The sequence below is a fragment of the Pezoporus flaviventris genome, unplaced genomic scaffold, assembly GCF_033815535.1.
Source record: "Pezoporus flaviventris isolate CSIRO_AGI_PZ_B2104156 unplaced genomic scaffold, CSIRO_AGI_Pfla_v1 ptg000047l, whole genome shotgun sequence".
NCBI classification, from domain to species: Eukaryota; Metazoa; Chordata; class Aves; order Psittaciformes; family Psittacidae; genus Pezoporus; species Pezoporus flaviventris.
In genome coordinates this window covers 11,099,059-11,113,488 of record NW_026892595.1, presented here as the reverse complement: position 1 = coordinate 11,113,488, position 14,430 = coordinate 11,099,059, and the positions used below count along the sequence as shown (strand labels likewise).

Genomic DNA, 14,430 nt, shown 5'->3' with positions numbered 1-14,430 from the left:
GTTCGTTGCTGAGGCAGTGCCCGTATAGACCTTGTATAAAATGTTGGGAATCTTGCAAGCATTTTTACACAGCAGTAATTATGCTACAGTAGGTTTTTACTTAGATAGTAAAGACTATTGGGGTTTATTTAGAAAGTTAAAATACCTGTGTTTTTGCATAAGTGGCTGATTATTACTACTATTTTTGAAATTATAGATGCTCTTTAAAGTAGTTACTGTTCTTTCAGATCCATTGTTTCCTATATTAGAGTGTCTGGCTTTCTTTAGAATACTCGTGAAGAAAATAAATTGCTATATGGGTATACTGGGTTTGTTCCCTAATCAAGTCATTCTTTTGGCTAGTCAATATGAGAATGAAATTGTGATTCCTGATAGAGAGGTTAATGTTCTTAAGGAAAACAGATTCTCGGGTAAGATACTGCTTCCATTGTCTATGCAGAGCACATACAGGTTAAGTGCTATGGAAGACAGAAGTAGATGGAAAGGATGGAGGAATAAACTTGAGGTAAAAGGGATTTGTGTTGAAACTATAGCTCTGGTTTCAGTCAGGTTTGTGGGGGAGGTGGAGGACTCACAGGGTCTTATCTCTGTATAGCCTCCTTTTTTAAAAACAAAACAAACATGCAGCAAACCCTCTTAATGAGGTAACATTCTACTAAGTCATTATACAAGTCTTTTTTATGTCTAATTTATAAATAAATAGATTTTAATTGGTTAAAATTTTATATAATGTTCAGTTTAGCATGGAAGAGATGAGTAAACTGGTAGTACAGTCGAGGTTATAGCTTTTGCACATTATTGGAAGATAGACCTTGTACCCATGTGTTTTTTAATGACTTGATGTGCCCTTGTTGTACACTGGGCAGAGGTATAAATTAGTTTCTGTAGGTGTGCCATTAATTTTTCATTTTGCCTTTCAAATCCCACTGTGTTTCCCAGTTGCATTCATTCATGCCCTTCTTGGAAAATACTTGAGTGCTGCTGTTTGAAGGTTATAGATGGTTTCATTTAATGGAAGGATTTATTTATACATTCACTCAAAACGATTCTCAGAGACAGTATTTGATTATTTGCTTATTCATAAACAAGGGTCTTCATTACAGCTAGAAGTTTGAAGTACTTATTTTTACTACTAACATAAAAATTACTAATGATGTGAATAATGTACCCATCGGATGATTTTACATGTCACGTACACAGTTTTCCTGACAGATTTTGATTACAGTAATTTATAAATTTGTAATTAATGCTCTTTGTGATTGAAAAGTTGCTTTTGTCTTTTAAGATATCATGAACGCTTTTTCTGATTTCAACTTTTCCAGCCTCCTAATTAAGCTTTTCAGTTAATTCCTTTATTTTAGCCAGTTAATGAAAACACTGATAGTAAATTTGCACCTTGATTATCTGTCTTAAGCAAACCAAACCCAAACTTTAAGGACTTCAAAGTGCTTGGATGGTAATGGTGGCATATGGGAAGGGTTATCTTTTCAATTCCAGTATTCCTTTCATAGAATGAGTAAAAGACTACAGTGAATGTTTGGGCTGACCCATATTCATGATGTATGTGTGATAGCAGGTGAGGTGAGGTTGCCTGTAAAAAGTACACCTTCTGCTTTCAGTCATCAGTAGTACTGGAGGCTATTTTAGTAAAGAAGTCAGTAGAGTTTGTTTGAAAATCAGTTATGTTCAACTTACAACTATGAAAGCCAAAGAATAAATTAAGAAGGTGTAAATGCAATTATTGGTTTATTTAAAATACAGTGTTTATCATGCTGCATTTTAGTTTTATTTTGTGTTGTGTTAGTTATTTTGAAAAGTCATATGATGGTTTTCAGAAGAAACGTGGAAATAGATTTTTATTAAGGAATTTCTATGTTGTCCTCAATTCCGTCCTTGACTCCATCTGTATTTCTTGGCATATAGGAAAATAAACAGGAATTTGGATTTTTTTTTTTCCATTGGAAACAAGGTCTAGATAAGATTTATAAACAAATTCCATGTTTGGGGTGAAAATATTCAGGCATTGTGATACATGAAAAGCTGTTGATGTGGCAGAACTTAGGCGTCCTAGAAACCTGTTTGCATTCCTGCAATTAATTGCAGTCTGACCACCCTTCTATGGGGTATAGTGGCATCCCAGATGAATAACAGATTTCAGAGAAGGCAAGTGATGATATGTAGCCGTGGTCCCTCCACATCTCCTAAATGAAGTTGAAGATGATACCAGAAGTACTGAGACAATAAAAGGAAGCATTAACACATTCTTCCCATTGCATTGAAAGAAACAGCAAGAAAGCCAAGAAAAAACAGCGGTTGCATGCTCTCCGCTACATAACTGGCCATAAAAATTCTCGGGATAAAAATCACTTTTATTCACTTCCGAAGTTAAGCTAGGAAACATAAGGCCAGGTTGCTTTTGCTGCTGTCACTTGATAAGCATCTCTTCTCACTTCTCAAGTAAAGCAGTTAGTTTATATGTATTATCAATTTTTTATTATCATTATGTACATAGCATTAATATGTTTTCATATCTTAGCTCATTTAATTGCAATGCAGGTTTTAATTTTGATGTTATTTTCAATAGTACATTGTTCTGCTAAATGTTGCTTATCATTGACCAAAATACATCAGCTTAAGGTAACTTAGCAAGCAGCCGGCCTAGTACTTGAATTTCCTTCCATATGTCATGAAAAAAGGCAATTGCATGGAAAGGAGTAGTGATGTCTTCTCAGAAGTGTAGCAGGATAGCTCGCAGAAAATTTAGCTTGCAACTTCATGTGCATTAACATTTTTTATACTTTCTGATGGTAGCTGGCCATGAGAAATAGTTGCTGGCGATATCTAGTGCTCTTGATTGCTTTGTGTTAATAGGAACAAAGGGTAGTTTTGCAGCTTCTATCACAGCATCGTGCTGTGATGAAGAACCTAGAATGATTGGTAGATAGCATGACCCCAACCGCATTCATCTGGTACTCATACTCTAAGGGGTATAGACAGTACAGGAGCAATGTTTTTATTTTAAACAAGAAATAAAAATAACCTTTGAAATTATTGTTGACAAATATATATTAGCTGAAGTAGGTAATTAGGTGAACTGTCACTAATTGTAAAGCATCACCATGATATAATGCAAAGCTACAATATAGCAATGACTATTTTTAAAGCAGAGAGGAAATGGGATGTTGACTGGGTATAAACTGATTAAGAAGCATCTTGGAATTGGTTGTTCCAGCCATCCATGTTGTCCTATCATGAAAGGAGGAGAGTTCAGTAATGGTTTAACTACAATTAAATCCCTCCCCTTTCTTTATGGAAACTCAACTGTAGGCATTTCAGCATTAGCCTAAACAATAGTTTTGAATATGTTAAGCCCCTAACAATTAGGGAGCAGTTTGGGGCATTGAATAATGTGGAATGATGCAATTGAACCTGACAGCTTCAACAGTCAGCCTACTCATGGGACCCGAAAGTTGTTCACACTTGGTTTCATCTCTCATCACACGCTGAGTATTAAAACCTTACTGGTGTGGAGCTGATGCAGAAATGAGGCCTGTTATCAGAAAATATTTCATAGCATAGAACTTGAAAGGTACAGGGGAATAGGCATGCTCAAAGGTTCTTAAATGTTTGAGACCTAATCTAATTGTGTACACCTAAGTATTGTACCATTTTGCAGCCCTTTGGTGGTTTGTTTTTTGTTGTTTGGTTTTGTTGTTGGTTTTTTTTTTTTTTTTTTTGTTTAAAGAACATAATAACTTTTGAAATGAAGAAGCTGTTTTCCCTGGAAACTTAAGTAAATATCCAGTTATGAATGCAAATAGTTGTCAACTTGGAAAGTTTTATAGTCACACTGTTACAGTAAAATACAGTTTTGGAGTGATGCAAGCAAATACCAAACTACTTCAAATACTTCAGAGGATATGTATATATACAAGTTAAATTTAGTTAAGTTTCAAGTCCTGTTCTTCTAATGAAAGAATATAGTTGCACTTTCTTGCTGTAGAAGAAGTGTTTTTAGGCATCAATCAAATATCAATCATTTATTCTTACTGCACTTGGGCATTCCGTGAATTGCAGTGTATCTTCCTTCAGTGCTGCTCCGCTGCTTATTGCTTTACTGATTTATTGAACATGCCATAAATGAAAGCAGGGTATGCTATACCTCTAAATGGGCTGAAATCCTGCTGCTAAAATCTTTCAGGAAAATTTGCTGCCTTTTCAAAATAAATACTTAGCAGTCTCTTTATTTCATTAGTTCATACATTTTGATCATGTATTGTATTGAGTATGTAAACAGAATCAGCTGAAATAAAGAATCATACAGCTTTAAAAGTTCTACATTTTAGAATATGTTTCAGTCCCATGACCTTAATATGTATTGACAGGATGATTGCGCATTTTTAATAAATGCTAGCTACAGCTTGTTTCGACTGCGAGTGAAACACGAAGCTTCTATTTCACCTTTAAATAATGTAGCACTCCTCCACCTTCTCTACTTTCCTGTCAGATGAAGTCGTCACATATGTAATAAAGCTTTGCAAATCGTTATTCTTGTCATTTTACCTTGCCATTTAAGGAAAGTATTTTCAAAGTTTTTTATTTACCTTCAGCTTACTTGAACAGTTTTATTAATGTGACTTTTTCCTTTGAGAGTTGCTTAGGATACATGATGGCACTAGAACTTCTGTAGTTCCAACTTGTTGTAGGACACCTTTACTATTATTTTAAAGTATAAACAGGGGTTAAGTTTAGGGTGAACCACCACTTGTGAAAAAACTCAAGTTCTTAGATGTTGTTTAAGTCTTTTGATCTGTTGTATCAACCCACTTAGCAAACATTGTTTAATTCCTTTGATGTCTTTTGTGATGTGATGGTTACTCAAGAGACTTTAGGAACTCCTTTCAAGATACTCAGATACTTTTAGAAAGTTCTTAAAGCTATTTGGTCATGTTTCAATCAAATAAACATGTATTTGCCTTGCTGATTATAGCTGCCCTTCCATCATAAATTAATATATAGTTGCTATTGCAGTTTTAAGCAACTTTGCAGTGAAGCTTACGCAGAGTAAAAGTATAGCAGCTTCTGTTTAAAATGTGAGTAGTACACTTACTAGAATTGAGAATTGTTTTATAAAATAATATTATTCAAAACCTGAACAGAAATAAGACCGGGTGTTTGTAGTTAAAAAACCTAAAAGGCACGAACTGTATTAGTAGAATTCATAACTTCAACCAGTTTATTTAAATGAAGTATATATATTTTATTTTGGTAGTCTCGTCTCTTAGAAATGGGAGCAAATAATGGTTGAATCTTGTAAAATTCCATTCTGTAAGGTTTCTTCAGTGAAAGGATTTGACAGAAAACGACTTTGCTTTTGAAGTTAGTTTTGGTTTTGAGAGGAAAACAGCTGTAGGTTACTAAATAGTTGAATTGGAATAGGCACTTATTAAGGAATATAGCAGGAGCTGTGTGGTCTTGCTGCCGTCATCAGTAAGTGTTAAAGTACTAATACGTGCTGTACTTCTGGAAGCTGTTATATCTGGGTAGGTGGAAATGCCTGTAGTATTTTTAAGATTCAAAACTAATTCACATTAATTCTAGAAAAGACATGCAGTTCCTTAAAAAAGGGAAATAACAGCCACATTTGGAGTGAAACTGTCGTTTTTGCAATCTTGTGCATGTACCTTTAAACTGAGAAGTGAAAAAACCCTGATCATTGTAAATAATTACTTGTGGCTTTTTTTAACTTTGTGAGAGTAGAAGAATATAAGTATCAGGCACAATTTCTCACCAGTATATAGTAAATAAAGCATCATTGAAAACAGTTGTGTGAATTCATAAAAGTCCATTCATCAAGTTTAATATGTTGGCTGAAAGCCAAAACTTAATGGTAGTGTGTGATTCTTTCCAGAGACATAGTTTATACTCTGTAATATTTTGCTGTAATAACCAGTATGTTTCCTCTGTCTCTTGTGTGCAGTTATACATGTCAAAATGTCCCACAAATTGAGTTTCTTACTGTTCACCTCCATTTTTTGTCGTTCCCCCCCCCCCCCCCCAAGTAAAGGTTGTTTACATTTTCTTAAAAGATTCATTTTAAGACCAGTGATAACACCAGTTGTGTGTCTTTGACTTCCCCCTCCCCCAAGTATTGCAGTCCTTGCTTTGTTCTGAAGTAATTTTTTTCATCAGGTAGGAAAATGCCTTTTTAATAAGGCAGTGCCTTTTTTTTTCTTTGATTGCCTGTCCCTGCAACTCGGCATTTAACACAAATCTTTTCTTCGAAAGGCAAAAAGCGTAAGCAGCCAAGGAAGAAGGTATTTTTATTGCATTGGATTATGCAAGATTTTGGCCAGCCTCCTTAGCTTCATCTGTTTAAGGGTTCATTTTCGCTTGTTTGGCACAAGTCCCAGCAGAGACCTTCAGAATTGTGGTTAGCAACATGAATGAACACAAACTTTGGGAGCTCTTCAATAAGTAGAGCTGGCCAACTGCCAAAAATACAGTTCCTTATATGGGGTCAGGGCAAAGCTGTGATTCCCTGAGCCCCCTATTGTATAGAAAACATACTTGTAATGGCTGTTTGCGTTCTTTAAAATAAAAACAAAACAAAACAAAAAAACACCAGGCTTCCAAGTCTATCAAAATAGGAAGTAACAAAATAGTGTGCAGGTTTTACTAATGACGGAGTCGAGCAAAGGAAATATGGCTCTGTGTAGTTAAACTTACAGAGCTGAAAGTTGGACCTTTTGACCTCCACAGCCGGCTTGTGATGTAAGGAACCCAGGCATTTGTGAGACATCTGTTGTCTACCTGCCCTTATTTTGTAAATGGTTTAATAAGATTAAATAATTAGTAGGATAACCACATGATCCTAGCATTGAGTGCATACTTCAGGATTGCGGGGAAGGCTACCCATCCTGCTACACTGGGGTTGTTTTAAAAATGCATTTTAGGTACTTTTTAATATTTACTGCAGTAATTTTTACATTGGAAGGGGTTCTTTCTAGTTAACAGGTCTTGCCAATAACAAGTAAATCATGCTTTAAAGCTTGATACATTTTCAGAGTGCTGCAATTTTATTTCTATACTGATGAATGGAAATGAGTATTTTTTCTTTTAAATATATTGGTTTTAGAAAACATTGAACTTAAAATAATAATTGTGTATTATGAATATATTCTTTAAAATATATTTAGCATTTCTCCCTCTTTTTTATGAAAGGGATTCAAGTACTAATTGGTTTCTTGCAGGCAAACACCCTACCTGGATCATCTCTCAGTCTGCCACCATCCCACATGTACGGCAATAGGCTGAATCCAAATTCAGCAATGGCAGCGCTTATAGCTCAGGCTGACAACAGCCAAGCAGGTAAGCGTCCTGCTGCTGGTGACAAAGGTGCAACTTTACAGACTTTGGTGTTCTTGAAAAGATTGTGGAATTTTATTTTTGAACCCTGCTCAGCATCTGTATAAAGTTGTGATGTGCTGGAAGGAAATTCTCGGTTGTCCTGCAGAACAGCGCGGGTTTCCTCCCCCCCCCCACCTTTTTTTTCTTCCCCCTTTTTTTTTTCCCCTTTTTTTTAGTCCCTGAAATGTAAATGTTTAAGCAGAGCCATCAGCAGGCAGGAATGCAACAATGTCTCCTGTGACTTCTGTGATTGATGTGTTCAGTTCGGAGCTCTTTGCAAGGAGAGTAACAGAGCTCTGGGTTTTGTCGTGAATAGCTGAAACCTTTATTTGCATAATTCATGAAATTGCATTACATACAACTCGGTGTGAAAGAGATCCCGTTAGAGAACTTGCGCAGCATTTAATAATCTTGTGAATATTTACCGGTTGGCATTTGGGTCCGCTGGCTCTCCTCGTTGGTTTTAATGAGCTGCGGGCTTTGCTTTGTCTCCTTCCCGGGTAAGGATTTGTTGACATGTCCTGGTAGCCATGCCTGTCTGGGGGAAGGGAATGAGTTTAGCAGTTTACCAAGAATGGATCAGTCATGTCTTTGCCCTCCAAGAGGTCGGAGGTCGCTTGACTCAGAATGGGGGGAGGGCAGCCTTGAAGGCGGCAGATAGGGTTATTTTATTGAGAGGCCATAGGGAAAATAACCCTTTTGAGTCCTTCCAAGCAAAACGTTTTTGTGTATTTAATGAGGCCTTTTTTGTTTGTTTTACTACCTTTCTAGCGAGGGTCTTTCCTATGCTTCTGCTTATAAATAGGAATTAGTGAATTACACGCTTTCATAAAGTTTTCAGTAAATTTGCAGAATAAGGTGTGCTTGTTAGACGGCAGCAGCAAGTTTAATGCGTTCCATATTTTATGAGTTGTTTTGGGATGCAAAGTGTTAAAAAAATACAGAGCATCAGGATTTGCTGTGATAAGCATACAGATTAGCTGTCCACAGCTGTGATTCATTACTTTCACCGTACAAATTAAAAGTGGCTGAGGGGAGGGTACTGCAAATGCAAACCACGCTTCTGTGCTGTAAAACTGAAAGGAATGAAAGAAGTGAACATAATCCATGGCCTGGTACAGCCTCAGAAATGTGTAAGGACAACACCTTACATGATACAGTTCAGCAATCTTAAACTAGTTACGTATTCGCTCTTCAGCAGTAACTACAGATAGAAGTTGAGATTTAAGGTATTTTTAAAATATCTGCATCAGCTCTAAAACTCTTATCTCAGACGAGTCGATTTATCAGCTGTGAAATATTTACACTGCAGATCAAGATCTCGGAGATAATAGCCGCAGCCTTGTTGGCAGAGGAGGTTCACCCAGAGGAAGTCTCTCACCACGGTAAGCATTATTTACATTGGGGAGTGCAGGCAAAGGAAATGTTTTAAGATTTGGAAACTTCACTGTCTTTTTACTAGTAATACATAAGTGTTTTAAAAGCCTATATATTTGTGTGTGTGTGTACGCACACGTGTGCATACATTTATTTTTCTGTGGATATAAAAAAATCCCAAAACCCTAATATGTCCAGATAGCTAAAAAATGTGCTGAAATTTACTTTTATATCAACTGAAATTAGGTTTACAAATGAAGGACTTTATGTTGGAAATGGAGACTTGCTTTAGACGGATTTATCTATGATTTACTCCACATGTACTACTTATCTCAGATTAGTTATTTTTAATCTTATTTGCAAAAATTCCAAAATCCCGTAGATTTAAGACTACAATGATCAGGGGAATAAGGTGGTCTGAGTAGTTAAATATCATTAAAAATATCAATCAAATATTTTCTTCCTTATCCATCACCACTTCAAAATATGCAACAGTTCTCGCGTGGGGGGTGGGGAAATACCTTTTTTGTCCTGCTGCATTTCACCTCTACTACTGAAGTTTGGCATGAGAATTCTGCTAGAATTACATCATGTTATTTTGTTTTAAAATACTTGCTGTTAAAATTTCAATATTGTCTTTTAAATACTTCAGTAATATTTTCCCTGTATTTTAGAGTGAACCTTTGTTTTCAAAAGACTATTTTTATTCCATATGAATTAGATTTTACAGTGTTATTACTATTTGTTTTGTTTTGTTTTGTTTTTTTGCTTGGAGGCTCACCACTGGGATTTTATCTTAAAAAGGATTTTAGGACACCTAAAAAAATGGTAGTTACAAGATACAGCATTGTAACAATGAATTTGATTGTTACAGCATGTGTTTATTACAGTAATTTATAATAAATACCTCCAAATTAGATAATTTAATGTACATGGCTGGTGTTGTTGATCTTGTATTATATTCCTTCATTAATCAAAAACGACTTCTTGTCGAATGGGGTGAGAATATCCATTATAGTACTTAGGTGCTATTAACGAGTCATGAACTGGCTTTTCAGCTTTCCAATATGTGTTGCCTCTAAGACAATAAAAAGAGAATTTACAAATCAGTTTAGATTGTGTTCCTGATATAAATAGCATATATTTACATTAGCATATAAATCTTTGTATATGTAAGAAATGGGTTTGTATATATACAACCAAGTAAGTTAAGAGAATTTTGCAGAGGGAAATGCTCAACAATTAGGAAATTCCAGAACTTCTGATTTTGATTAAGTAGTTCTCCTCCGCATACATGTTGTGGTAATTACAAGTTTTAATGTCTTCTTAGTTAATATGCAAAGACTTTGTCTTTATACGATTTGTGGTAGGCCGTAAGTTGCGTACAGGCTGTATTTTACGTAGAATATCTGAGAAGCTAAACTCCTTAAGTATGATGCTTCTATGGAGTGTGTATTCAGGATATATACATTCCAGCACTCACAACATGGTCAAATTTCAGCTGGTTTCGATGATACAAAGGCCACCTCAGTCCACTATTGCAGAGCTTCCTTCAGCATATGGAAGCTGTAGTATTTCGCAAAGAGCAGATAGCTTTTGCTTGGCAGTAGATTTGTCCAAGAACAAGACAGAAAAGGTGTGGGGGGGAGGGGTGGTGGAGGAGAAATTACTGCTGTAGTTCCAAAATGGAAAGATAGAAAAACTTGGTCTGAAGTACCTAGCATGGAAAAAATTTAGATAAGTTAGCCATTCAGTTCAGTAGTCAGCGAATTTCACCCCTGGTTTGTGTAATAAGGAAGAGCAGACGTACGTCAGTGTTTCTAAAATGTGTAGCAAATTCCACACCTGCCCCAATTAAATATTTTTGGTTTTTATATATATGTAGTGTGTATATAAAAATGATTATTTAAAAGACCGTTTGTAGTGATTTAAAAGGTAACTTCAAAAATCTGCCGTCTGAAAACTTGGCAACTCTGAATGTTACCTGCTTTGTCTGTTACCATTATTTTCCTGCAAGTTCTGACTCTGTTCCCTTTGAAGCTTATGAGATACATAAATAACACACTTCTCCACAAGAACCATGTCATTTTCAAATAGTTGCTTAAAATAAAAACACTTGCAGAAACAATTGTTTGCTGTTGATGACACAGCTTTTTGGAGAAGACATATGTGACTCATGAGCTGTATGGTCATTTCGGATCCATATTGTTATATCTTTGTTCCTCTATATAACCACAGTGTAATGTTTAAGCTGTCATATTTAAGATTTTAATATATATATATGAGAAATATAAATATGCTTGGTATATGTGAGCTGTTTCTGTTTTGCAAAGGAATTGCTATGTTTCCCAAGGTGGCACCTGAACTTTTTTTACCCTATACTTAACCTTTGATTTTAAAATGTATTATGTAAATACCTGCATCAAAATATGTACGTATGCCTCTGTCTAAATGCCCGTATGCCTTAATATCTAAATTCCAATTAATACTATAAGAGTATGATTAACTGTACTGCGGGATTAAACAAAAACCAGTTTTGAAAGTAAGCAAAGTATGAAACATGAAGCAAGGGATTCCCCTCTCAGTGACAGCATTGGACCCGTGTATATAGCACATTTATAATCCTGTTGGAAACTATGGTTACATATTATTTGAAATAAGGATTTATCCCTATATGCAAGATCATGTCTAGTGGGTGAGTTCAGCTGGGAGAAGGATGGACTGACTAAAGTTGCGATACATGAAAATCTAGATTTGATTTTTTTTTTCTCCTTCTATACAGACTTCCAGTGAAGGATTGCAGAGGGTTATAGAGTCATGTGTTGCTTTGTTTCTATCTTTGTGAAATTGATACAAAACAGTCGTAAGCCCAAGAAGAATTTTGTTGGTGATTTATAATGCAAATGGTGCAATCTGTTAGAGTAGCTTATTCGCCCTTCAAAAGCATGCCTACAGAGAAGGAAGTTGCTGGGGGGAGTCGTGGTGTTTTTCTGCATTTTGTTTTCTGGTTTTCGTTTTGATTGTGTATTGTGTTTTATTTTTCTTTTGTTTTTTAAAATGTGGTGTTTGTGTGGAGTGAAGTACATCTGTTCAGAGTGTTGCTGCATAAACCTTCCGTCTTATCACTTCAGCACATTGTGTAAACAACTAGTTTTAAGGGTGTTTTTGCCATGTCTGTGCTGAACTGTTAAATGCTGTTGAGTTGTCATCTCTTGTCAAAAAGCACTACCTTGGTTACCCATTCATCAGGGCTTTTTGTTTTAACAAGTGTTTTTCTTCTTTCATCCTGTATGTAAAAGGGGAGTTATTTATAAATACTTACAGACTCTTAAGTCACCTACTTAAAACCTTTTCTCTAAAAATTGCTTTGCTCTGGTGCCTGCAAAACGCTTGACAGTCATTAGGTAGCTAATGTGCTGTGACCACTGCTTATTACGCTAATCATAATTAGCACACTGATTTCCTGAACTCTGTATGTCGTCCTGTACTGGGACTCTGGTGGTCTTGTTGCTAAGTCTGCACTACACGTAGAACAACATGGCTGTGATCCTGTAATGGCACCAATAGTTACTGCTCACAGGAATAACTAATACGTAAGAATCTGAATCTGAGCTCACTGCAGTTGATAGGAATACAAAACAAACTAACCAACCAAAATCCACCGGCCAGCCCAATTAGTGGGCTTTGGTGTTGGTCCTGTGTGAGAAATGGAACCATGCACACATGAGGCCAGAATCCCAAGTCAGAAATACACTGAGCATCTGGTTTTGCTCACAGGTTTAATTCTTCTCCATCTAATGCAAAAGTAGCCCTCTCGTAGGTCCTGAGGGGGAACAAGTTAGGCAGTGGGATTATATATGGCCTTCCTATGTGGAAGTACCATTACTGTGCTGATTTTAAGAAAATGTTTTTATTTTCCCAGTTTTCTCTGGGAAAAGTTTGAAGATTTTTTTAATACAGGTGTTTTATATATGCATATACAATGTTTTACTGCTGTAGAAGTATGTAGTGCATAATTTAATACAATGCTGTTTGTTAGGTGTTACGTTGGTCTGTATGCAAGAAAAGGTTATGTGCTTTCTCAGTATAAATTCTCTTGCTGTGAAATATTACGTGTTTTATTATAATGCCTTCGCAGTGAGAACCAGGAGTTCCTAATGATTTTGAGGAATTAACTTAGTCTCGAATTTGTAAGATACGTAGGTGCTAGGGGCTGATGTAAGGTAAGAAACTTCAACAGCCTTTTACTAATGCGTTTCCTTCCACTCTTTTCTTTAAACAATAAATGGCAATATTTTCAACAGATCCCCTGTAAGCAGCTTGCAGATTCGCTATGATCAATCAGGAAACAGTTGTGGGGAAAATTTGCCCCCAGTAGCAGCCAGCATAGAACAGCTTCTGGAGAGGCAATGGAGTGAAGGACAACAGTTTTTATTAGAGCAAGGCACCCCTAGTGACAGTAAGTACTCGCATTCCGTTTATTATTGCTTTTGTTAACTGTTATTCAGAACCACCATTCCAGTGCTTGTCCAAGAACTTAAAAAAACCCTTATTTTCTGCTGTGAATAGAAATTTAGCTGTAGTGTATAATGCAACTGTTGTGTATAATTGTAATGGAGTTCTTAGTGTAGCCCATGGCTTCAGTAGATTACAAAATAATTCCTTATAATTATCTACATTTTTATGGATGGGGGAATTGTGTCATGCAAGAGGACGTGACTTGCAGATCCAGCTGTTTGTTTGCAGAGTTCGGAAATTAATTCTGGAGTCTTAGATCCACTCCTGTAAATAGCATGGCACAGTTCCCCAGTTTGCTTTACATTGTGTGATATAAACTGGCATAATAATTTATTATTGTTATATTGTTCATTTTTTAAATCTAAACTGCGTACTTCTATTGCTGTTCTGAAAAGTATTTACAAATCTTAGGCAGGTGCCCTGCTAGGCTTTTGTATCTTTATTGTGTTTGAATTCTCAAAGCAAGCAAATCATTATTTTCTCAAGTTATGTTTAATAGAGTGGTATAGTCCAAGAATTAATATGTTAAAAGCATAAGTGACGAGTACCTGCATATTTATCTGGATCTCTATATTCAACAGTATATCAGCATTAAAAACAACGATTGAATGCATTTTTAATTATTATTTTTTTAATATCAGGTTAGAGTTTATGTTATTTTTTATTGAACATATTATTTCTCTCATTGGTAGTGTAAAGTGCTATCTAGTTGGTATTTTTATGAATGGTATCCTGACAAAAATGCTAATTGTGAGGAAATTCATGCAGGGATAATCCTTTAAACATGATAGCTGGAGGACAGGTTTAGCTAAGTCTTATTGCATCTCATTTGGGCTCACTGAGGGTTCCTTTGTATGTTCTTGAAGAGGAGGGATAAAAGCTAAATCCTTGGGAAATGACCAGATGTGCCTATACCAGTAGACTTATGCCTGTAGAAGGCCCAGAGGTCATGTTAAACAAATACAATTTAGAATTTAAAAAAAAAAAAAGGCAAAAAAAAGTAGGCTGTCCCTGTGGCTTCACAGTCCCACTCCAGCACCAGTTGGGAAATGCGAGTCCTGAAACCAGAGCGGAGTTTGGGAAAACTCTGGCAAAAATCAGGTTAGTACAGAAAGATGATGCCCT

The 14,430-nt window shown here is 35.9% G+C and overlaps 1 protein-coding gene across 3 annotated transcripts in view; it reads left to right on the top strand.

Moving 5' to 3' along the window:
* MLLT10 (MLLT10 histone lysine methyltransferase DOT1L cofactor) overlaps positions 1 to 14,430 on the top strand; it is a 130,059-nt gene that overhangs the window by 102,269 nt on the left and 13,360 nt on the right. For all 3 annotated transcript variants that reach the window (XM_061468291.1, XM_061468288.1, XM_061468290.1), the window contains exons 13-15: positions 7,254 to 7,371; positions 8,723 to 8,795; positions 13,092 to 13,246. In XM_061468291.1, the coding sequence (XP_061324275.1) occupies positions 7,254 to 7,371; positions 8,723 to 8,795; positions 13,092 to 13,246 (346 nt within the window). The remainder of the gene's footprint in view (positions 1 to 7,253; positions 7,372 to 8,722; positions 8,796 to 13,091; positions 13,247 to 14,430) is intronic.